General features: G+C 41.9%; 2 protein-coding genes across 2 annotated transcripts; both read right to left on the minus strand.

The window, feature by feature from the left end:
- Window positions 1–5,963: 5,963 nt before the first annotated feature.
- On the minus strand, window positions 5,964–14,762 carry LOC306712684 (ectonucleotide pyrophosphatase/phosphodiesterase family member 7-like). The gene is made up of 5 exons (XM_079182080.1): window positions 14,382–14,762; window positions 12,170–12,315; window positions 11,350–11,982; window positions 10,648–10,891; window positions 5,964–7,212 (listed from the first exon to the last, which is right to left on the minus strand). Exons 1-5 carry the CDS (start codon window positions 14,653–14,655, stop codon window positions 7,094–7,096), a joined length of 1,416 nt encoding a protein of 471 aa, XP_079038206.1. The 5' UTR covers window positions 14,656–14,762; the 3' UTR covers window positions 5,964–7,093.
- Window positions 14,763–17,277: 2,515 nt separating this feature from the next.
- Window positions 17,278–22,694, minus strand: enpp7.2 (ectonucleotide pyrophosphatase/phosphodiesterase 7, tandem duplicate 2; the record flags this gene model as incomplete). The annotated part of the gene is given in 6 exon segments (XM_079182851.1): window positions 17,278–17,321; window positions 19,171–19,402; window positions 19,635–20,267; window positions 21,145–21,162; window positions 21,166–21,290; window positions 22,526–22,694. Coding segments are annotated over 6 exon segments (1,134 nt in total). The 5' UTR covers window positions 22,608–22,694.
- Between the last annotated feature and the right edge of the window lie 900 nt (window positions 22,695–23,594).

Here is a 23,594-nt window from a genome sequence, read left to right on the forward strand (position 1 = left end):
TTTAATTTTTTCTTATATGTATTATAATTTATAAAAATATTTTTCCCATTATCTTATTTTCTCATTGCACAGCTACTGTGCTCCTCAGTTGCTCTGCTTCCAGTGCAGCTTGTTTTAAGTAGAGCTTTTATCCAATCAGATTTCACCTCTGTGTCTCTAGTAAGAAGAGAGGCCTCAGGCCTGCAGACTCACCCAGTGCTTCCATGTGCAGTTTAAGTTGAATGGGGACGATATTGTTGATTCAACCAATCAGATCTTTAGTTTGAGATTCATGGACACACCAGAGCGGTTTGCAGGCCTAGTTACGTCAGCATTACTGCAGCTCAGAGTCCAGATGCCTCTCTGCTGCAAGGTGCAGAGTGTGCTGTGATTGGTCAGTGGGCGGGCACGTGACTATGTGCCCGCGAAACATAATGCTTGCTAGTGTCGCTAAAGCAACTTAACGAATTGAGTTTGAGGCGTTTACTTAGATTCAAGCAATAGTTTTATTTATCACAGAGATATTAGCCGAGCAGTTAAACGTGCACGGTCCTAACAGTTCCTCTCCGATTGAGAGCAACGTGAAAAGGCGCTTGGACACGGCAGCGCGGTAAGTTTTGTAGGTTCTCCTTAAAGGAGCCATTGGTCAAAGTCAAGGTGCAGGCGGGATCGATTTTAGCAGAGCGACGGCCTGGTTGGAGCACTGAGCATATCCGCTCGCACCGGCTCTCGTCCGGGATCCTCCTTCGATGCGTCATCAGTGTGTGTGTATGTTGTGAAAGCCGTGTGTAATCTACGTTTTGCTATCCCAAGCTGTGGTACGTACTGTTCTCAGCTGGCAGTTTACTCCAAGATTTGATATCAGTGTATAGTTGCCCAAGCGTGACCTTCAGAGTTACAGTTTTCTCATTCCTTTGTACAGGCGAGTGCTAGAGCGCCCCGCTTGGAGTTTTAAACCTTCATAACCTGTAACTCACAACTCCGCTAATTAGCACATAAAGCTCTGATTACATTTATTTACATAACACTAGCAGAGCTTTGGTTGTAGCAGACAGAGTTCAAGTGGAAATATTTGAAAGACATTTTACCTAGCTTTGTTTTTTTAATATGAAATGGCGGAAGGAGGAGAAACGGATTTAGTGGCGGAGTTACTGGGAACGCTTTTCTCAAGAAGGACATTTCTGAACAAACTGGACAGTAAGAAACGACCCCACAGCTAGCAGCCCTGACTCAGCCAGGAAAAGGATTTGTATGCAGCGTCGGAGAAGCGTTGCACATGTTATGGCTGTGAATGTGTTTCATTTTAACTGAGCGTCGGTACTTTTGGAGAGACTCGAGTGGATCTACAACTCAACGACCACGTTCGCAGGGAAACAGCTCCACAACCGCGTCCCGCCCTTCGCCGGTTCACGGCCGGTCCACGGCCGGTCCACGGCCGAAGACGACCACCGGCGGCGGAAGACCGGCGAAATATAACGGGGGTGGCTCGACTGGCATGATGAATGGAGAAGGACTTCTTACTGGAACTGATAAACTGGGATTAAACTCTTTGTCAACAAAGAAAGGAGGATAGACAGCATTTGGTAAGTGAACTTCGTTTGTTTACCTCTACTGTTCATTTGTCTATCGTGGTGTTTTTATGAATAATATTTGAATGGCTCGTGAGGTGGAATGCGTGGATCCGCTGCAGGTCTGCTGGATTGATTTGTTGCTTTGTTGTCATACGAATATATGCGACTGCTCTTGTGAGTTTGTCATTGTGTTACATTGATTTGGACTATATTGTCCGTTAATGACGCAGCATCCCGTCATGCTCGTATTCATGTATCTGCACTCTGCATTTCGTGTTTTGTATGCTAGGTGTTGAACTTCAGGTAACATTTTATTTCATTTGTCAAATGTTGCAGTGTTATGTGAATATGCGGCTTTTACACGAAACAAATAATAACCCGTACCTGTGACGTCATAATGAGGTTATTAGAAGTGTAGAACAGCACTGAAGGCCCAGGTATAAAATCCACGGCCCGCCACTGCTTTCATGTCATACTATACTATATTTATTTTTACATACTATATTTTTTTCTTTTTTCACTTTGTATGACGATACTATGTCATTTTTTAGGACATATTTGTTATGGCATACAATGCATTTATGTCTATGCATATATTTTACGACATACTATATTATTGTTTTTGATATCATACTATATTATGACACATTTAAAAGGCATATACTTACATTTTTATGTTTTTTTAATGATATTGATTTTGACTTTTTTTTATTGCATATTATAATCTGAATTTCTTTTGACATACCAATCTATGAATTTTGTTTTGACATACTATGTTATTATTTTAAATGGCATATTATACTATGGCATTTTGCGATTTCATGACAAGCTTTGATATATATATATATTTTTACTATTGATGACGTACAATACAATGACTTTTTTATATCTGTGACAAAGTGGGTGAGAACACACCATTTGTCCCCTTAAACTGATGAAGTTATTTTAAAGCTGACACTTGATGAAGTAATACCCCTGATGAAACTATTTTAAAGCTAACACTTGATGAAGTAACGTCCCTAATGAAGCTAATTTAAAGCTGACACTTGATGAAGTAATACCCCTGATGAAACTATTTTAAAGCTAACACTTGATGAAGTAATGTCCCTAATGAAGCTAATTTAAAGCTGACACTTGAAGAAGTAACGCCCCTGATGAAGCTAATTTAAAGCTACCATTTAATGAAGTAACACCCCTGATGAAGCTAATTTAAACCTAACATTTAATGAAGTAACACCCCCGATGAAGCTAATTTAAAACTAACATTTAATGAAGTAACACCCCTGATGAAGTTATTTTAAAGCTGACACTTGATGAGTTCGCTTCATTCATTCTGGTCGGTGTTTACATGCCGCCGCAGGGTAACGTGCAGGAAGCACAGCGGACACTCGCCGAACAGATACGGTGTGTGGAGCGGACCAACCCGGACTCTTTAGTTATTGTCCTTGGTGACTTTAACAAAGGAAACCTCAGCCATGAACTCCCTAAATACAGACAGTCTATTAAATGCCCTACCAGAGAGGAGAACATTCTGGACCACTGCTACACCACAATCAGCGGGGCCTATCACGCCGTCCCTCGTGCTGCACTGGGACTCTCTGACCACGTCATGGTCCATCTGATCCCTGCATACAGGCAGAAACTCTGTAAACCTGTAGTGAGGACATTCAAGAAGTGGACCAGTGAAGCTCTGGAGGATCTTTGAGCGTGCTTAGACTGTACAGACTGGGATGTTTTCAGGACTGCTACCAACAGTCTGGATGAGTACACAGAGGCTGTAACTTCATATATCAGCTTCTGTGAGGACAGCTGTGTTCCAACAAGCACCAGGGTGAGTTATAACAACGACAAACCCTGGTATAAAGCAGAACTCAGACAGCTAAGGCTGCACAAGGATCAGGCATTTAGGAGTGGGGAGAAGGACTTGTATAAAGAGTCAAAGTACAGGTTTAGCAAGGCGGTGAGAGACGCTAAACGACTGTACTCTGAGAAACTGCAACACCAGCTCTCAGCAAATGACTCTGCTTCTGTCTGGAGAGGCCTCAGACAGATCACCAATTACAAGCCAAAAGCCTCACACTCCATGAATGACCTCCGCCTGGCAGACGAGCTGAACAAGTTCTACTGTTGCTTTTATGGACAATGGGACAGTCCTGACTCCATCCCCCACAACTCCATGATCCATCAACCAGCCCCAGACCACCAGGTTCCCCTCCCCCAGCCCAGCAGGGGCCCATGCCTCTGTATCACCCATCCCAGTGTCCCCCCCCCACCCCCCTCCCCAGTGACGACTCCCTCTATTCTGGAGAAAGACGTCAACAGGCTTTTTAAAAAACAAAACCCCCACAAAGCAGCCGGCCCAGGCTCTGTCTCCCCCTCCACCCTGAAGCATTGTGCTGATCAGCTGTCTCCGGTGTTTACAGACATCTTCAACACCTCCCTGGAGACATACCACGTACCAGCCTGCTTCAAGACCTCCACCATCATCCCCGTCCCCAAAAAGCAAAGGATCACAGGACTTAACGACTACAGGCCCGTCGCCCTGACCTCTGTGGTCATAAAGTCCTTTGAGCACCTTGTCCTGTCCCACCTTAAAACCCTCACCGACCCACTCCTGGACCCCCTGCAGTTCGCCTACAGAGCCAACAGGCCTGTAGACGACGCTGTCAACTTGGCCCTTCATTTCATCCTCCAGCATCTGGACTCCCCAGGAACCTACGCCAGGATCCTGTTTGTGGACTTCAGCTCTGCCTTCAATACCATCATCCCATCTTTGCTGCATGACAAGCTCTCCCAGCTGCACGTGCCCGACTCCACCTGCAAGTGGATCACAGACTTCCTGTCTGACAGGAAGCAGCACGTCAAGCTGGGAAAACACGTCTCTTCCTCCAGGACCATCAGCACCGGTTACCCCAAAGGCTGCGTTCTTTCCCCTCTGCTCTTCTCCTTGTACACGAACAGCTGTACCTTCAGTCACCAGTCCGTCAAGCTCCTGAAGTTCGCGGATGACACCATCCTCATTGGACTCATCTCTGGTGGGGATGAGTCCGCCTACAGGTGGGAGACTGAGGTGAGGTCTGAACAACTTGGAGCTCAACGCTCTAAAGACAGTGGAGATGGTTGTGGATTTCCGGAAGAACGCAGCCCCACCAGCCCCTATCACCCTGTGTGACTCCCCTGTCAACGCGGTGGAGTCCTTCCGCTTCCTGGGCTCCATCATATCCCAGGACCTCAAGTGGGAGCTGAACATCAGCTCCATCACAAAGAAGGCTCAGCAGAGGATGTACTTCCTGAGGCAGCTGAAGAACCTTCAACCTGTCAAAGACAATGATGGTGCAGTTCTACACTGGCATCATTGAGTCCATCCTCTGCTCCTCCATCACGGTCTGGTACGCTGCAGCCACTGCCAAGGGCAGACTGCAGCGCATCATTCGCTTTGCCGAGAGGGTGATTGGCTGCAATCTGCCTTCCCTCCAGGACTTGTTCGCTTCAAGGATCTTGAAGCGGGCAAGAAAGATTGTAGCCGACCCCTCTCACCCTGGACACAATCTGTTCGTGCCCCTCCCATCTGGCAGGAGGCTGAGGTCCATCAGGACCAAGACCTCATGCCGCAAGAACAGCTTCTTCCCATCCGCAGTCGGGCTCATTAACAGAGCCCGGGATCCCCACTGACTCTGTCATCCCCGGGACAAAGTCCTACCGGTCACTCCCCTGCATACCTTCTATCCCTTCTGTACACTTGACACTTTACACTACACTTACATCTCACTTGTTTATAGTCCTGTTATCTGTTCGTTGTTTATTGTCCTGTTATCTGTTCGTTTGTGCACTTTATTTTATATCTTACTCTATTTTATATCTCTCTGTACTAAAATGTACAGAGAGATACATGCACTGATTGTTGTTAAATGTTATGCACCTCCCGTCATGTCAAATTCCTTGTATGTTCAACATACCATGGCAATAAACGGTTCTGATTCTGATGAAGCTATTTTAAAGCTGACACTTGATGAAGTAACACCCCTGATGAAGCTATTTTAAAGCTAACGCTTGATGAAGTAACGCCCCTGATGAAGCTATTTTACAGCTGACACTTGATGAAGTAACACCCCTGATGAAGCTATTTTAAAGCTAACACTTGATGAAGTTACAAACCTGATGAAGCTATTTTAAAGCTGACACTTGATGAAGTATCCCCCCTGATGAAACTGTTTTAAAGCTAATACCTGATGAAGTAACGACCCTAATGAAGCTATTTTATGATGACGACCTGCTGTTCAGCTTTCCCAGCAAACAGGTAAACTCCTTTGAAAATGTTGCCCTTGGTCACCTTCATCGTTGATTCCTCTCTGATGACATAACTCTAACTTTACTGCTCTTCACTATCACTTCTTTTCTCATTTGTTATCAGTATGACATTTAATTGACACTTGTTTATTGTTGCATCAAACAAATCATACCTAAGCTATCCTAACAAATGAAGTCTCCAATCTCCCTGCCACATGGTTTCTGACATACACCATCTTTTCCTCTTAAACAGAGGTGTCTGTTGATCCATCAGTCAATCAAAGAACTACACCGCATTTATTGGCATTCAGACATCGCATGCTGCCACCAGTGTGCAGAGTCAATACAAATCAAAACATGGTCTATCAACTTATTTGTTGTAGTGATTCGAGTTTGTCGTGGCCTATTATTCAACAATCCACCAATTCTAACCTAAATTCAAGTTTTTAATCACCAACGTATATAGTTGCATTTGGCGAGTGGTGGGTGCTAATTTTGGACCCTGTGCATACATAATGAGAAACCAAAAATACTAATGGACCATAATGTGTACTGCATATATTACTTGTTTTCACCAATTACAGAATTATTGTACTTATTTACAGTACACCCATCCCTTGATATCCTAGAACAGAAAATCTTTTTTTTTTCAACCAAGGACCAATACAATATGTCCCTTCGAACAATTTGACTTAGCCTATTTTTTACACTTGTAAAACACTTCTATGGTCTTTGTTAAGTTAAAGAACAACACAAGATACATATTTTTGAAAGATATCAGACATATATTAAACATTTGCAGATTCTAAGAGTTGTACAGTTGTTATCTTAACAGACTATTAAAAGAGTATTTATATTAATCTGAAAACTCTTCCCTGGCAGAGTGTCACTGACCCCATGGGGTCCCTGGACCACTGGGAGAAACACTGTCCTTGTATATGGATATCAACCTCTGCAGAAGGCGTGTGCTTAATATTTGTCTTAAGATGGAGGGCAGGATGTAACTTGTTATATATTGATCTCCAACCATTGGACAAGGACACAAGAGGGTTGAAGAGAATGAATCTACCAAATGTCCCACTAACTATTTTTTAGTAGCATGATAAAGTGTATTACCACTTCAAGCTGCCATAAAACTCTATAATATTTTTATACTCAGTAATGGAAGCTGCTCGACACTATCAATGCTAAAAACTTCTTTTAGTTTACCAAGTAAATGTTCACATTTAACAACATCACTCAGTAAGTTGCATGTGTTATCCTCGGGTCCTTTTACACATGTTGAAGGATGTGGTAATGACGAAAAAAAGCATCAGAAACCCCATCATTGCTGACAAGCCAATCAGCACCTCCATTTGATTTTTCTTCTCTGGATCTGAAGACAAACAGAAAACATGCGTACAAGCAGATGAGGCAGCAAATTGGCCAAGAAAGCAAATAACAGGATTAAACACATTAAGACACTCACTTACTCGCTTCTCAGAAATCATCAAAAGAACAATAACCTTACATCATAGTGATAAGATATGACTTTACAGCACAGCCTGTGTGATGTCAGGGTTGAAGTCCTGCAATAAATGTGAACCTTGTGAGGCTATGAATGTTTTTATTGAGACTTGGTCAAAGTGTTGATGTCTTCACCATGACTACACCCTACTGCCAGTGGAAACATGTAGAGAAGAAAAAAACATGTACCATATATACCTTAATATCCACCCACTAGCTTTTCTGGAACGATCAACAGTATTTGACAGTCTAGATCAGCAAATTATGTCGTTGGTTCAGCCGTCATGAAGATGATGGCTCGGTTGTAATCATGTGAGCAAAAATATTAGTTTTTCAAACTTTCTTGTTTTGAACTAATCAAATGGTGGTGCCATATTTATGCCGTATAGTGTTGAAGTGCATTTCAAACCAACACATGCAATGGGGCCCTATCAGGGTAAATGTGTGAAGAGATAAGGACACAAACAATATTTTAAACAAAAGAACAAGATGTAATATAACTATATTGTAATGTATATAATAATACACATTTCTTTGTCATTCTGAACACATTCTTTATATTTTATGTTATCTGTGAAAAATGTTCACTGAATGAAAAATCGTTAATAAATCATGAATTAAACTATCACCCTGTGGACCCACCACCCGCAGGGACAAGCATCGGGGTCGGGTGCAATGCAGACCGGGCGGCAGGTCAGGCTGAAGGCCTGGGCGAGCCGATCGCCGGCAGCATAGACTAGCTCTAGGGACGTGGAACGTCACCTCGCTAGCGGGGAAAGAGCCGGAGCTGGTGCAGGAGGTGGAGCGATACCAGCTAGATATAGTTGGACTCACCTCCACACGCAGTACTGGCTCTGGAACCAAGCTCCTGGAGAAGGGTTGGACTTTGTCCTTTTCCGGAGTTGCCCAAGGTGGGAGGCGCCGGGCGGTAGTGGGGATACCCCCGGCTGAGCACCGCTGTGTTGGAGTTCTCCCCAGAGAACGAGAGGGTCGCCTCCATGCGCCTACGGGTTGCGGGGAGCAAGGCTCTGACTGTGGTTTGTGCTTATGCACCAAACAGCAGTTCAGAGTATCCGGCCTTCTTGGAGTCGGTGGGAGGGGTCCTGGAAAGGGCGCCGCCTGCCGACTCCATAGTTCTCCTGGGGGACTTCAATGCTCACGTGGGCAATGACGGAGAAACCTGGCGGGGGGTGATTGGGAGGAACGGCTTGCCCGATCTGAACCCGAGTGGTGTCTCGTTATTGGACTTCTGTGCTAGCCATGGTTTGGCCATAACGAACACCATGTTCGAACATAAGGTGGCTCATAAATGTACCTGGTACCAGAACACCTTAGGCCGGAGATCAATGATCGACTTTGTAATCGTATCATCTGACCTGCGGCCGTATGTCTTGGACACTCGGGTGAAGAGAGGAGCAGAGCTGTCAACTGATCACCATCTGGTGGTGAGTTGGATCAGATGGCAGGGGAACCGGTTGGAAAGACCCGGCAAGCCCAAACGTATAGTGAGGATGAACTGGGAACGTCTGGCGGAGGACCCTGTCTGGGAGGTCTTTAACTCCCACCTCCGGAAGAACTTCTCACACATCCCGAGGGAGGTTGGGGACATGGAATCCGAATGGACCATGTTCAAAGCCTCTATTGTGGACGCGGCCGCTAGGAGCTGTGGCCGGAAGGTCATCGGTGCCTGTCGTGGCAGCAACACCTCATGACAATGCCATTAAAGCCCACTCCACAGAGGACCACCTTTGCCAAGGCATTTAGTGCCCCGGGCTTAGTCTTAAACATCAGAAGACCCAGGTCTTACATCAACCTCCACCAAACCAACAATCTACCCAGCCCACCATAAAAGTGGGAGCTAATGACTAGCACACGTCTCCCCAAACAGACCTGCACTCCCAGCTGACGTTTCAAGGACAATATCAAGGACAGTCTGAAGTAATTCCACATCACGATAAGCACATGTGGGAGTATTGCACAAGACTGGTGCATCTGTAAGAAATCCGTGCAGGAAAGAGCTGCTCATCATGAAACTGAACTCTGCCATGGTGCAGAGACAACGCGAAAGCAACGTAAGGAGAGAGAGAATAAGGCTTAAATACCAGCAAACACCACCACTTACCACTGCCCACACTACACTAAAGTATGTGGATCATGGTTCAGCCTCTAAAGCCATCTGAAGACTCAGAAGTAGACGAACCAACAGAGCACAGTCATTCTCATCTCGAGTGACTGCAGATGATAATGATGAGATACTGGATTATCGCTGTTTGACAAAAATATCATCCATGTTTGGTATCACGGGTCAGATTGCATAGAAGTCTGTCGTAGCAATCTGTTCAAAATGTTTCATGTATTAGTCAGCTACACTAGGGGAAATAGGTGACCCTTTGGCTGATCTTTTTCTCTGGTGGTAAAACTTCTTTGTAGGCTGCAGGAAACGGTCAGGAAAGGTCACTGCAGACCCATCACACCCTGGACACAACCTGTTCCAACTCCTCCCCTCTGGTAGGTGCTACAGAGCTCTGTACGCCAAAACCACCAGACACAGGAAGAGCTTCTTTCCACTGGCCATTACTCTGATGAACAATTCATCAGTCATATTGCACTACTACCTGTGTTTGTAATATTACCACTACTTGCACTATCACCTCAATTCCATTGCCATTGTTTATAGGTTTATGTTCATATATATATATATATATATATATAAATACTTTTTTGGATATGTGTTCATACTTATATTGTACATATTGTTAAATGTTTATACCTACATCTGTTTGTTTTTCTGTTTGTCTGCCCTTTTTTATTTTTTATATATATTTATTTTTTTCTTGTTTATTGTAAATTTGTGTATGTACATTGAGAGCGACGTGGAAACCGGAGCCATGTATGCATACATGGCTAATAAAGCTGATTCTGATTCTGATACATGAAATAAGGGATGTCAAGGCACAATTTTCATAGTTGAATTTTCTGATCCAAGTTATGGATGATTCTGTCTTGCCTGGGTCAGCTCTCCCCTTTTTCTCTATGGGGATGCTGGGAAACAGTACATCCCACTTTTCTCAATATGATCTTCTGTGCATCCCAACAAGTCCCCACAGCTGAGTCCACAGACAACCAAGCAAACTCCATATGCTGATGACAACCATGAGATATAGTTCAAAGCTTAGGAAGAAGCTAATAAATGAACTTTCGTACTCACTCCAAATTCTCTAGCACTGAATTAATGAGAATATGTATATATATATATATATATATGTGTGTGTATGTATGTATGTGAATATATTTATACACTTACTGTTTTCTCCTCCTGTGTTTTTCTTGGGAACCAGCATGTGTTTGGTATTGTCCAGGTGTCCATCATTGATCTCTGGGTTTATTCCCAGTAGATGGCACATCAGCGGGTACACGTCAACCAGGTCAAAGGGATCTACCATCATGTCTTTATGGAAGTCAGGCCCCGCTGCCCTGAAGAGGGCTTTCATGTCCATGACTTCGTTATCAAAGCCGTGCTCTCCTTTGTTGGAGTTTAGTGGTAAGAACTATATGGACACAAAATTTAAATTGTTAATGAGGAACATGGTCATGATATAATTTTGGGGCTTTATTATTTTTATTTGATAAGATATAGTAAAGAAACTCACATGAAATGTGAGGACACAGAGAGGGAGTGTCTTAGTGATGACACCCCATGATCATGCAGAACCTTTTAAATTAGATGCAGTGGTAACGGACAATCGAGGAAAGGTACACCTTACCATTTGTGTGAAGGTGACCTTTAAACAAACTGGGACTGTGCATAAGTGCATTGTATGCTAGGAAGTGAAGGGCACTCAGTAATGGTTGCAGCTTTTTAACCACAATCAGAGCAAATCTAACTTTTAAACTCTCCTCGCATGCAACAATTCTCAAACATAATGTATCTGAGTTCCTCAAAACTTAGTTACACTTTGAACTCCCACCCCACTGAATATGGGCTACATGCACCAAATTCTCTCACCCCATTGACAACGTATCCAGGGTCAGCGATGAGGATGATGGGCAGGAGTCGAGGATGGTTACTGTAGTGCAGTCTGGCTGGCATCTCCTCCTTTTTATACACATGGAGATGAGGATGGCTTCCTTTCAGAGCTTGATAGACCTTCTCCAGCATCCCCTCTTTAGGAAGCAGCATCCCAGCTGGACCATAATCCAACAATTGAAACTGGATATCCTTGAAGCTGAAGCCAGGGATCTTAGAGAGAATGATCTTCTTAACTAGTCCATCCCGTAGAATTGTAGTCATCCCGTGGTCAGAAGTGATGATAATGTTGAGCCGGTCAGTAAGGCCATGGTCTTGGATCTTGTTCCGGATGTAGCCCACAGTGCGGTCCACTTGCTGGACCATCTCACGAAGTTCTGGGGAATCTGGTCCAAAGTTGTGCCCAACCAAATCTGGTTCTCCGAAGTACAAGGAGACAAAGTCCAGGTCTTGTTGGTGGAACCACTCTCCAATCACCTTGTCGATGTTCAGCCTCCAATCTGTCTCATTAGAATGATCATAGAAACGAGGTTCCACTTGCCTAACCTTCACAGTCTCTCCTTTGTAGGTGGCTGCTGTGCCAGGGAAATGCAGAGAACCTGCTTTTAGACACTGGAAGAATGTAAAACAATTATTAATTCATCACAAAAATACTCCTTTTAATTGTGATGGTAAATGGACTGTACTTGTATAGCGCTTTTCTAGTCTTTCCGACCACTCAAAGCGCTTGTGATCTCACATAGAGTTGGAAAATATTTAAGGTAATCATGTCGAAAACAGAAAGATGGATCTAAAGAACCTGTCTCTGTGCTGTTATCCAGATGGGTAAGCTGCCATTGTCCCAGAAGGAATCAACAAACTGAGTCATGTAGTACTGCTTCTTCTCCTGAGTGGTAGTGTTGAACCATATGTTGTGGATTACTCCGTGATTCTCGATGTAACGTCCTGAGGGAAGGGAAAGAAAATAGGTAAAAAACTTAGTATATGTTTACAATAACCTTTGAACCTTATCCTAAATTCTGATAATAGTGAGATGGTGGTCTTTGGCCCTGCTTAACCTAACCAATTTGATCAGGGAACAACTAGCTTTCAACTGTCTGATTTCTCAGCCAAAACTACATGAATATATGAATGTATGAACATATGATTCTTTCCTCTCTTTTGATCAGCACATGATCAAAATGACCAAGCTCGCCCTTTTCCACCTACCCAATATAGGTCAAATTAGTTTTTGTTCTGTCTTCTTCATGATCCTGTTTGCTCCTCTGTCTTTCTTTTTTTTTTTTTTTTTTTTTTCCTATGTAAAGCGTCTTTGGTTACTTAGAAAAGCGCTAAATAAAATTAAAATATCATTATTATTATTATTATCCTAACTCATACCTTTTTTTTTCACCCAAACTTGATTATTGTAACTTTTTTTGTCAGACCTCGTGCTAAAGTCTGCAAACAGTTCAGAATGCTACAGAGTTAAAAATGAGTCAACAGGCTGCAGGACCTTTTCTTATCGTACCCCAGTCCAGCAATAAGCTCCCTGATGACATCAGACAGTCTGACTCTGACTGATGACAAATGATGGAATGCAATATAAAACTACCAAAAAAAGACCAACTCACTAAGTTAGAACTGTTTAAAACCAACTCACTACCTCATGCTACAGCATGGAAAGTTTTTGCCATTATGTGTTGTAAAGTGTTCGAAATACCCAGTGGCAATCAGGGGGTCCTGTCGTCTATGGACATTAGATCAGTAGTTAGGATCTAATGCCCATCTTGAGCTTGAGTTAAAGCCAACACTGAGAACACCACATTCAATATACATTTATTTTGTTAAAAATTCTCAGTAAGACTTTGAAAGTTGTGTAGTGTAAACTTGGATTCAATGAACTTTTCTCATGTTTTACAGCCTTTCCCACGGGATTCGTCAGGGATCACTCTCACAGACAGTCAGTCATACTGAGTGTGTTTATGCAATACTAGTTTTGAGTTGCACCAAGGGTGTTTGAGGTTTGCAAAAAATAAACATTACACATAACACAATGACTGATCTACATAGGTGAGTGGTAGAAGTTTAGGCTACTATGAGAACAGGTGGGCCAACAATAACATCGACAAGCACAACTTGTGTTTTATTCTCAAAATGTAGTTTGGAGACCTCATCAGGGAGTCGTCCTGGTGAAAGATTCTGAGTGTGTGACCCCCCGTCGCCAGTCAGTCATGTAGCGTAAAAACCACAACGACTTCAATACTTCAGATTGCAAGGCAGCTAGTGTAGTGCGAACAGTGCAGTGATCTGACAACTTTGAAAGTTGTGTAGTATGAATCTGGCTTAAATTAACTTCTCTTTTCACAGAATTTTTTGCAAATCTTCCTAAAATACTTTTGGACAACGAACTGACAGCAGAAGGCAATTGGGAGCAGCTGGAGCTGGGGCATCCATGGAATCAGGAACAATCATAGAAACTCTCCCCTCATTTGTTCTTTCTGTATATCAGCCAAGTTTTGGAACAGAACAATGCAGTGGGCCCTTTTTAGTAAGTGTAATATCTGCAAGTAACTGTGGCAAAAAGATGATCATGTCTGTCATGGCCCTCCAAAAAAACACTACTAGACACAAGTTATGAGGAGGTTGCTTCTGGAAGTGGTGGAGCTTAGGTTTCGCTGGTTCAAATGCTGGGTATTAAGGAGAAAAATGACACAGTCACACATTGTGAATTTAAGTCCTTCAATTATTGATGAATGCATGCAAAATCAAATTCACCCAAACAAATATGTATGTGAGCACTCATCCCAGCCTTGGTTTCAGGAGTGGGGGCCTATTCCCTATTCTGGAGATAAACATTCCTTTTTTATGTAAACTATCTTTTACATAATTCAATAATTGTTCGACAGTAGACAATGTATCTCTCCAGTCAATGAGTATTATGCATTTACACACCAAACTCTGAGGCAATTGAAAGGGCTTGGCAGATTGGCCACCGTTTAAAATATAAAGCACTAAACTGTTGCTTTTACCTGACAGCATTGTGAAGTGAGAAGGGCTGGTAATGGTGAGGAAGGGTGGAGTAACATAGGCTGCCTTCACCCCATCCTTAGCCATCTTATCCAGGTTAGGGGTTTCAACATCTCGGTCATAGTCCCAACGGAAGCCATCGAAGGAGATGAGCAGCAGCTTGTTTCTGGCGGACCCAGTGAATACTGATGGCAGCTCATCTCCTGGTGGAGCAGCAGCACAGGGAGAGCTGGCAATGAGGCAGAGGACAGCAAGGCAGAGCTGTGCCATGACCATTTAGAATCCAATGGTTTCCACTTTATTTAGACTTTTTCAGATGTGCTGAATTTATCACCTAACAATGTCCTAAAAGAAGACGTTATTGTTCTTCCTGCAGTAGTGTGACCGACATTACCCTGAGGAAAGTATGAGATTGTATGGTGCAGTGGTAGTAGATACACCCCTAGTCAATGTTTGTACTAAATATGAGATAGTAATCAGCCCTTATCAGCCCATAAACCAAAGTTTTATACCTTGAGTGTAATACAGTGATATGATAAGAAGAATCCTTTAACACCGCAATAGGTGAGATGGCATAACATGACAAGACATTTGTCACAAATCAAGAGGCTGTTCCCTTTAAGTTCCCATTATTATTATTATTATTATTATTGTTTTTGACATAAAACAGAGTTACATATATTTTACTGCAACTCAGACCCTTTGAAAGAGAGAGTTGCGACACACTTTATCTGGCCACCACATGGTCACAAGGTTCATGAAGCTCTCAATAGTTCTAGACAAATTTGTGCTGTCACCCCGTTTTAATGTTTTTCAATAGCAGCAACTGTATGTGCAGCAATTTTTGGTCAATATGAATGCATAATGCTAATTTATTTCTGCATTTACTACACTTATATTCAATACATATAATAGCATTTTTTCCTGGGGAGTGATGAAGGGACAGCATAAATCTTTTTCTGTGTTTAAAATTGGAGGGAAATGGAACCGTTCCCACGATGTAAGATATATTTACAGTATGTATGCATTTATTATTTTATCATGCTTTTATGGCAGTGTTGGTAATTCACTTATTCTTCCACCAGCCACACCAGACACAGGCCAGAAGTGTCCCAGAAGCTGCACTCCTCTGCTCCGTAGGCGCCTGATGATTCAATTGTTTGTTAAATTCCCCCTTTGTTTATCCACTGTGACTGTTGGTTGATCAAATTCACCTGCCACCGGCCAAGTTCACCTACATTTGGCCAGTGGAGGGTGCTAATGTCCAACCTAGAACACTGTGGTCAAAATAACTTATCTTATGTTGTGACATTCACATAAACATGCACAAGTGAAAATCTAACATGAAAACATGAAAAATGTTTGGTCAATAGTGCAAAAACATAAAAGGCAAACAACTGCATTCAAGAAAACATTTTACTACATATTATTGCCAGGGAGAGGATATGTTTTCTTTGAATAGCACAACCTTGCTAGGTACAAGACAGCCATGTTATCTTGTTGAGCAAGCTACCATTCATTGTAATCCGCCAGGAGCTGCACAACCAACACCCCCCCCCCCCATACTTTTCACCAGTCTTGTGTCATTCCAGTGAGCTCAGACCCTGAAAGGGAGCCAGGCCTGTCCAAAGGATTTAACTGGAGGAACAGACATCGCCATGGGATGGGTGTCGAGGACACAAATATGTCCATCCCACTGAACAAGCCTGCTGACACTTCCATGCTGCATGTAGAGTGTGCACAGTGGGAGGGTCTCTTACTGCCTGTTTTCCTTTTTGTAGAAAACAACATTCATTACAACTTAGAGTTGATTCTCCATTATTTATATATTTTATAGACTTGCACTGTATTCATATTTACATCCTACTTTAAATATGCCTTCACACGTTACATCATGTCTTACATGTCTGTACAGTCTGTCTATTGAAACAATCTCTTCTCTCTCTTTCAAGAACACATTTTAAACTTGGTCGCTGCCTACTACTGCCGACTGTGCAAACAGCCGTAACAGATTGGCACCAACAAAGTACAATATAAATGTTTTATTCAGCCCATGTGACTGTGACAGCTTTCACTCCAAACGGACAGCTGCACCATTACATTTCAACATGGTGAGCTGGTATTATAATCCAATATCAGCACATATACATTTAAATGAAGTAAATGTGCATACACTGTTATCCAGCTATAGGCAGCAGATCTGTGGTGCAGTTTCTTTATGCAAGACAGAAATAAGGTACATGAATGAGATATTTCCCATCAAGACAACTTTATTTATGGTTGGTCACACAAGGGAAACTAATACTGAACCAACAACAATTATTTTTATTTAAGGCAATTCCCTGTTATTAATAGAGGATATAATACGTTGTACACACCACAACCTAATTACTTAGCTGTAATTGAAGGTGTCACTGGTAGCTTTTAGCAAAGTTGATATAAAGAAAGGACAAAGTCATCATGAAGAATTCACACTGAATGAAAGTCAACAATAAAGCGCTCAGGCTGCACAATACACTACATTTATGGAATGTTAGGACATTTCATTTAATCTGCATTTGTATTGTGATCTTTATGAAAATATCCACAGTGACAATCTTGGGATGCATTTGCCTTATTTTGTCATTTATGAGAAAACAATGAAATGTCAAATACATAAAAGAATTCATACAAAAAAATCAAGTACTCATTTCTTGGTCAATATCTAATTGAGATATCCTTCCAGCCACCAAACAAACCAGGTCATTACTTTCATGGACATGACAATAATTATTCACTGTTAACTTCAGTCAAGAGCTATTTACATTTCCTTTTAATTAATGGAAAATGATTCCTTTAACTAGGTGAATAGTGTTTCTTTTCCCAAACATCAATCTGAATCTCAAAAACTGCTTTGCCTCACGTCTTTATCTTCTTCACCAGCAGCATGTTTTGGTTTGAAACTGAAGAAAGAGAGAAAAGACCACAGAGAGGTGAAGTGAGAAAGAACAGAATTTGGAATGAATACATAAAACTGTATTGTCTCCACCTTTTGTTATAGGATGAAGGAACAGCAATCTTTGACAAGAGTGTAATATTGATCTGGATGGTATTCTATTAATTTATTCATAATTCTAAATCCCACATATGTATAAAATCAGACTGACATGTTGAATTTACATTTTCAATTTGCATAGCAGTCATGGATAAGAGTGACTTGGCCAGGAAAGGGCAACACACAAATTATAATAAATGGTTATAACATGATTACAGCCTGTTACCTCCATTCTGTTCTGCTCCTTTCGAACCAAGCATAGGAAGTGGACACTGTGAACACCAGTACCAGAAACCCAGTCACTGCTGATAAGCCGACAACCACTTGTAACTGGACATTTATTTCTGGATCTGCAGACAGACAGAAACATATTAGAAGAGAGAGATAACTATACAGAAAAAACAACACAGAAAGGGACACTCACAGACACAAACAGAGAGGATGATGCTTTTATCACAAATGTTAGTAGAGAAAGTTGGATTTATGGATGTGTTTCAGGGTATCTCTTATCTAGACAAAGTTATTTACACTAACCTTCTGTATTGTTGGTTATCTTATGTTGTACAGTATATTGCCACTCTATCTGTTCTCTGAATCTAAGAGTGGTGATGACAGTGTGGTTTTTTGTCAGGTCAAGTCAAAAGCCCATCCATAATATTCCAACAAAAACCGTCTCGTTACATTGGCAAAGGTCCAGACGATCCAATCCAGTAAAATATTTAGTCCAAAACACATTATTACGTCCATAAATACCCACGGACAGCTGTTGCATCATTTCAAATTAGCCGGCAGATATGCCTGATTATTTATGTATTTTCCGTAGTAACTCCATTTCGCATGTAAACATCGCCCGGTATCTGGGTCTCAAAATGGCGCCTGCACTCTGACCTTTCGATTGACACCTCACTTGACCCAATAGGAGCTCCATGTCCTGTCCACAGCCTACAATAGCCATCAAGAGTCCGCGTTGAAGGACAGTGCCTGCCCCTCTTCTTTCGTGTAAAGATCGAGCCAATTGTAACCGATCGTTCTGATGACTGACGCTTCGTATAGCCAATGAAATTTCGAAAACGACGATGTGCTGCTTCTGTAGATTTAAAGCCACAACACGGAAGTAACTGCATAACCAATAGTCTGCTGCCTGCGTCCGTGCGTAAAATGCAAAGAGTGGTTTTGGAGAGTTTAGGAGACTTTAGGAAAGTGAATAATGGCAAAATAACTTGTACATTACTGTATTTCGACAGTTTGAATTATGAATACACATTTTGTAGATTGCCAGTGAGTCTACTGACCTGTTGGTGGGAGGGAGGTGTTTGTGTGTGAAGTTTTATTACCCCTCTGTTTCACTCTGTGTGTGTGTGTGTGTGTGTGTGTGTGTGTGCGTGTGTGTGTGTGTGTGTGTGTGAGAGAGTGTGTGTCTTTAGGTGTTACTGCTGATCTGGGGGAGGTATATATATAGATAGAGTATATATATATGTATATGTGTATATACCTACATAAGGAGGTGTGTGTGTGTTTGACTCTGGTTCGGTGGCTGCTCTGTCGGGCGTGAGTGTGTCCGATACTATATTTGTACCATATTTTACAGAGTGAATAAACTGAAAGGGAACAAAATGTTATGACGATAAATTCCGTTCCCTGAAGAAGAGGTACAACATGTGGTTGCCCCACTGCACGTCTGGGCTCAGTGAAGAGCGGATATCGAACTGAGGGATGACAATGGTGACAGATGTATAACATTACACAACATTTCTTACTGTTGTTTTTCTTAGGGACCAGCATGTGTTTGGTATTGTCCAAGTGTCCGTCATTGATTTCAGGGTTTACTCCTAGTAGATGGCACATCAGTGGATACACATTAACTGTCTCAAAAGGCCCAGACACCAGGTCTTTCTGGAAATCAGGCCCCACCACCCTGAAGAGGGGCTTCATGTCCATCACTTGATTGTCAAAGCCATGCTCTCCTTTATTGAACTGCACAGGGAACAGCTATTTATGGAGAGAAAACAAGCAAATTAGTATTGTCATTATCATTATGATTTCCCGGGGTTTCAATGCAGAGTTCCTTCAAAGCTATTTAGAAGAATTTTTAGTTTAAGAGGAGATACCACAATCAGCTTTTAAATACATCCTCAGGACTACTCTGGTGAAAAAGTGGTTCTAAGATTCAGGTTTGTTATAGTCTCAATACATTTAATAACTGATGTGTGCATTTTCTAACCCCATTGAGTACATATCCAGGGTCAGCGATGAGGATGATGGGCAGGAGTCGAGGATGGTTACTGTAGTGCAGTCTGGCTGGCATCTCCTCCTTTTTATACACATGGAGATGAGGATGGCTTCCTTTGAGAGCTTGATTGACCTTCTCCAGCATCCCCTCTTTAGGAAGCAGCATCCCAGCTGGACCATAATCCACCAGATGGAACTTGATATCCTTGAAGCTGAAGCCAGGGATCTTAGAGAGAATGATCTTCTTAACTAGTCCATCCCGTAGAATTGTAGTCATCCCGTGGTCAGAAGTGATGATAATGTTGAGCCGGTCAGTAAGGCCATGGTCTTGGATCTTGTCCCGGATGTAGCCCACAGTGCGGTCCACTTGCTGGACCATCTCACGACGTTCTGGGGAATCTGGTCCATATTTGTGGCCAGTTGAATCTGGTTCTCCAAAGTACAAGGAGACAAAGTCCAGGTCTTGTTGGTGGAACCACTCTCCAATCACCTTGTCGATGTTCAGCCTCCAATCTGTCTCATTAGAATGATCATAGAAACGAGGTTCCACTTGCCTAACCTTCACAGTCTCTCCTTTGTAGGTGGCTGCTGTGCCAGGGAAATGCAGAGAACCTGCTTTCAAACCCTGGAAGAATATAAAACACAACTACTGAAAAGGAGCTCCTGAAAAACTGTTTGTCAAAGAATGAAACATAAGGGCCTGTATCCATGAAGCATTTTTATCTTAGCACCAGCATCTTTTTTCTGTTGTCCCCAATGAGGAGAGAGTAAAGAAACACCTAGAAAAAAACGCTGCACCCACCATCTATTTCCCAAGCACTCTACCTTTTTTGAGTGTCCACTGTGAGCCCTATTATTCAATAATTATTCAAAAAGGACTGGAGACATGATTGTAAAGAATGGAGAAGCTTTTTATGGCCTCTTTATCTATCCTTAGCTTTGTATGTTAGATAGCCACTATCATAACAAAGGCCGAAAAGTCCATTTGTGGGAGTAGATTGACTGGGCATACATTGTTGCAGATAAGGGATGGACTTTTTTTGCCTTACGTGTTGCATCTGATGAATTGTCCTCCTTGCTCTAACGTTACGGATGTCAGATTAAGCAGTGAACAGCTCATCCTTTCAATAAGTGAGGACAGGCATCCTCAGGTAGGTGCTCATTGTGAAAAAACAATGTCAAACAACTAGATAGTAGCCCAACTAGGTAATAGAAAGCAAAGGGACGATGATAGTTGCTGAAACAACGATAGTTAGAGTGATGATATATTGATTGTCAAGATATGTCAAGATATTGTTGACATAGAAACATAAAAAAACGTTTTTCGATGACATGCTGGGATGAAGCGCTCCCCGGGGACCTGTGGTGTTTTTCTGCTAAAAAGAGACACTATTTGAACAAAGGTCCAAAGTCTTTCATTGACACATAGATACAACAACCAGAAATACAGAAAATCGTTAAGCTAGGCAGCAGGTATAATAAGTTAGATGGATCTAAAGAACCTGTCTTTGGGCTGTTATCTAGATGGGTAAGCTGCCATTGTCCCAGTAGGAATCAACAAACTGAGTCATGTAGTACTGCTTCTTCTCTTGAGTAGTAGTGTTGAACCACATGTTGTGAATTACTCCATGATTCTCGATGTAACGTCCTAATGAAAAGAGGAAATATAGATGAAAAAATGTAATAGAACAACAAGTCCTGCAGTAGTGAACAGATTGCACACTGGGGGACAACAGATTACAGTTTGTATCATGGTACAGCATAATATTGGGTTTCTAAATAAAATATAATATAAGAAAGGCCATGAGTCTTTTTTATATTATAGAGAACACACACTTTTGTTGCACACTTTTACATTTGTAAATGTGCATATATTTAGACCTACATTACTTTTAGCTACGGTGTGGCTTAAGGGTCGGCTACGTTGGTTAGTGAATCCACCAATTCAATCAAGACTGAAAAATCTTGACAAACAGATGTATCACCATGCTAATTTTTACAGACTTTTATCGTCCTAAAAGGATGTGTCCTCAATACATTAGTGATCCCCTGACCATTCATCTAACACCACAATGAAATACAAGTTTTCAATTATTCAGTGAATAATAAATCTACTGGATGGATTGGCACAAAAGCTTGTAAATGGTAATGGTAATGGTAAATGGACTTGATATCATTTATAACGCCTTTCTATTCTTCCGACCACTCAAAGCGCTGTACACTACATGCCACCATTCCCCAATTCACACCCATTCATAAACTGATGGCAGAGTCTAACATGCAAGGTGCCACCTGCCCATCAGAACCCTAAATGTATCCACATTCATACACCTCAGGCACAGCCTTTGGCAGCCATTCATAGATATTCATGGTTCCAAGATGATGTATCCTCACGACTGTGGTCATTAGGATACATTAGGGTTAACGTTCTGAGACAAATAAATGGACAACTTCCAAACTGGACAATACCATGGTAGTGACCTGTCAATCACTAGGTAAATGAACATCATGCTGTATTGAAGAAGACTTGAAACTAGAGATTAGGACCATAAACTCATGTTTACAATGTTTACTGAGGTAATAAATCAAGAGAGAAGTAGAGTCATTTTCTCAAAGACTTCTATACAACCAGAGGAGTCGCCCCCTGATGGACATTAGAAAGAATGCAAGTCACTTCCACACTAGCTTCACTTTTCAGAACTGGAGGTTGCCACCTGGTCACAACAGCGACTTAATCCCAAATTTATTTGAGCAATTACATTTTTGTATCAGTGATGCTGTGTATCATAGCCTTTTAACCACCCTTTTCTGGTTTAATTTTAAAATTGTAATAAAAAATGTGAATTTAACAAGGTTAATATCTGGAGATTCTTTTTACAATACCTGTGAGCAGGGTAAAGTGTGATGGGCTGGTGATGGTGAGGAAGGGTGGTGTGACGTATTGTGCCTTCACCCCCTGAGCCATCTTATCCAGGTTAGGGGTGTCCACATCTCTGTCATAGTCCCAGCGAAAACCGTCGAAGGAGATGAGCAGCAGCTTGTTCCTGGTGGACCCAGATCCTGAACTGTCGTGCGGTCGCATAACAGCACAGAAAGAGTTGCCAATGAGGCAGAGGAGCAGCACTACAGAGGATTTACACAAAGACTGTAAACTAAACTTGTGTTTGTGCAGGTTGAAAGTTCCTGCTTCCTTGACCTTCGCTCCTGTGATCCGTTTACTCTCAGTATTGCAACAAATTGTTTTGAACATTGTAATCTGTGGGATTGCTATTCTATTACCAGAGTACTGCACATCACCTGATCTGAAGCAAATCTGACTATGGCAGAGGCAGATAACCCCAGACTTTATCTGTACTCACGCCTATAGATAAACCATCTTATCTTATCATCTCATAAAGACATCCAATCTACATTTATATAACTCCTTTCTTGGGTTGTAGGTTAATTACTCTGGTATACTGCAGAGCAACGTTGTCGCCAAAGTAAGATATTTGTATGTAAATTAGGAAAACATGTTTCACAGCAACAGTTTTACATGCATATATCAATGTCAGTGTTTTCACTGCTTGTGGCACTTTGGCTGTTTTGAAACGTTAAGGTTTTACATAGGCTTGCTCCCATGAGAGCACAGACTATCTAACCTTTCAGCAGAAACTAATAAAATAGATTAAAGCAAACCAAACCATGAGTAACTACATAGCCTCATCTCTGACACTGACCTTACATAACCTCATTGTTTTTACATATCTGCTACTATTATATTGTGTAGAATTGGGTTGTACTGTAGTGCTCACTAATGCCTTGTAAAATATTTGGCCACTAATTTGTAGTAACCTGGACAGGGACAATTAGCTCTTTAGCTAACTAAACATTGAGGTGGAAAATGTAATGTTGATTAATGTGTACTGTCCCTATTAAGTAAATCAAATAAATTACAAATAATTAAAAAGAA

The sequence above is a fragment of the Pholis gunnellus genome (assembly GCF_910591455.1).
Source record: "Pholis gunnellus genome assembly, chromosome: 21".
Classification (NCBI taxonomy): Eukaryota; Metazoa; Chordata; class Actinopteri; order Perciformes; family Pholidae; genus Pholis; species Pholis gunnellus.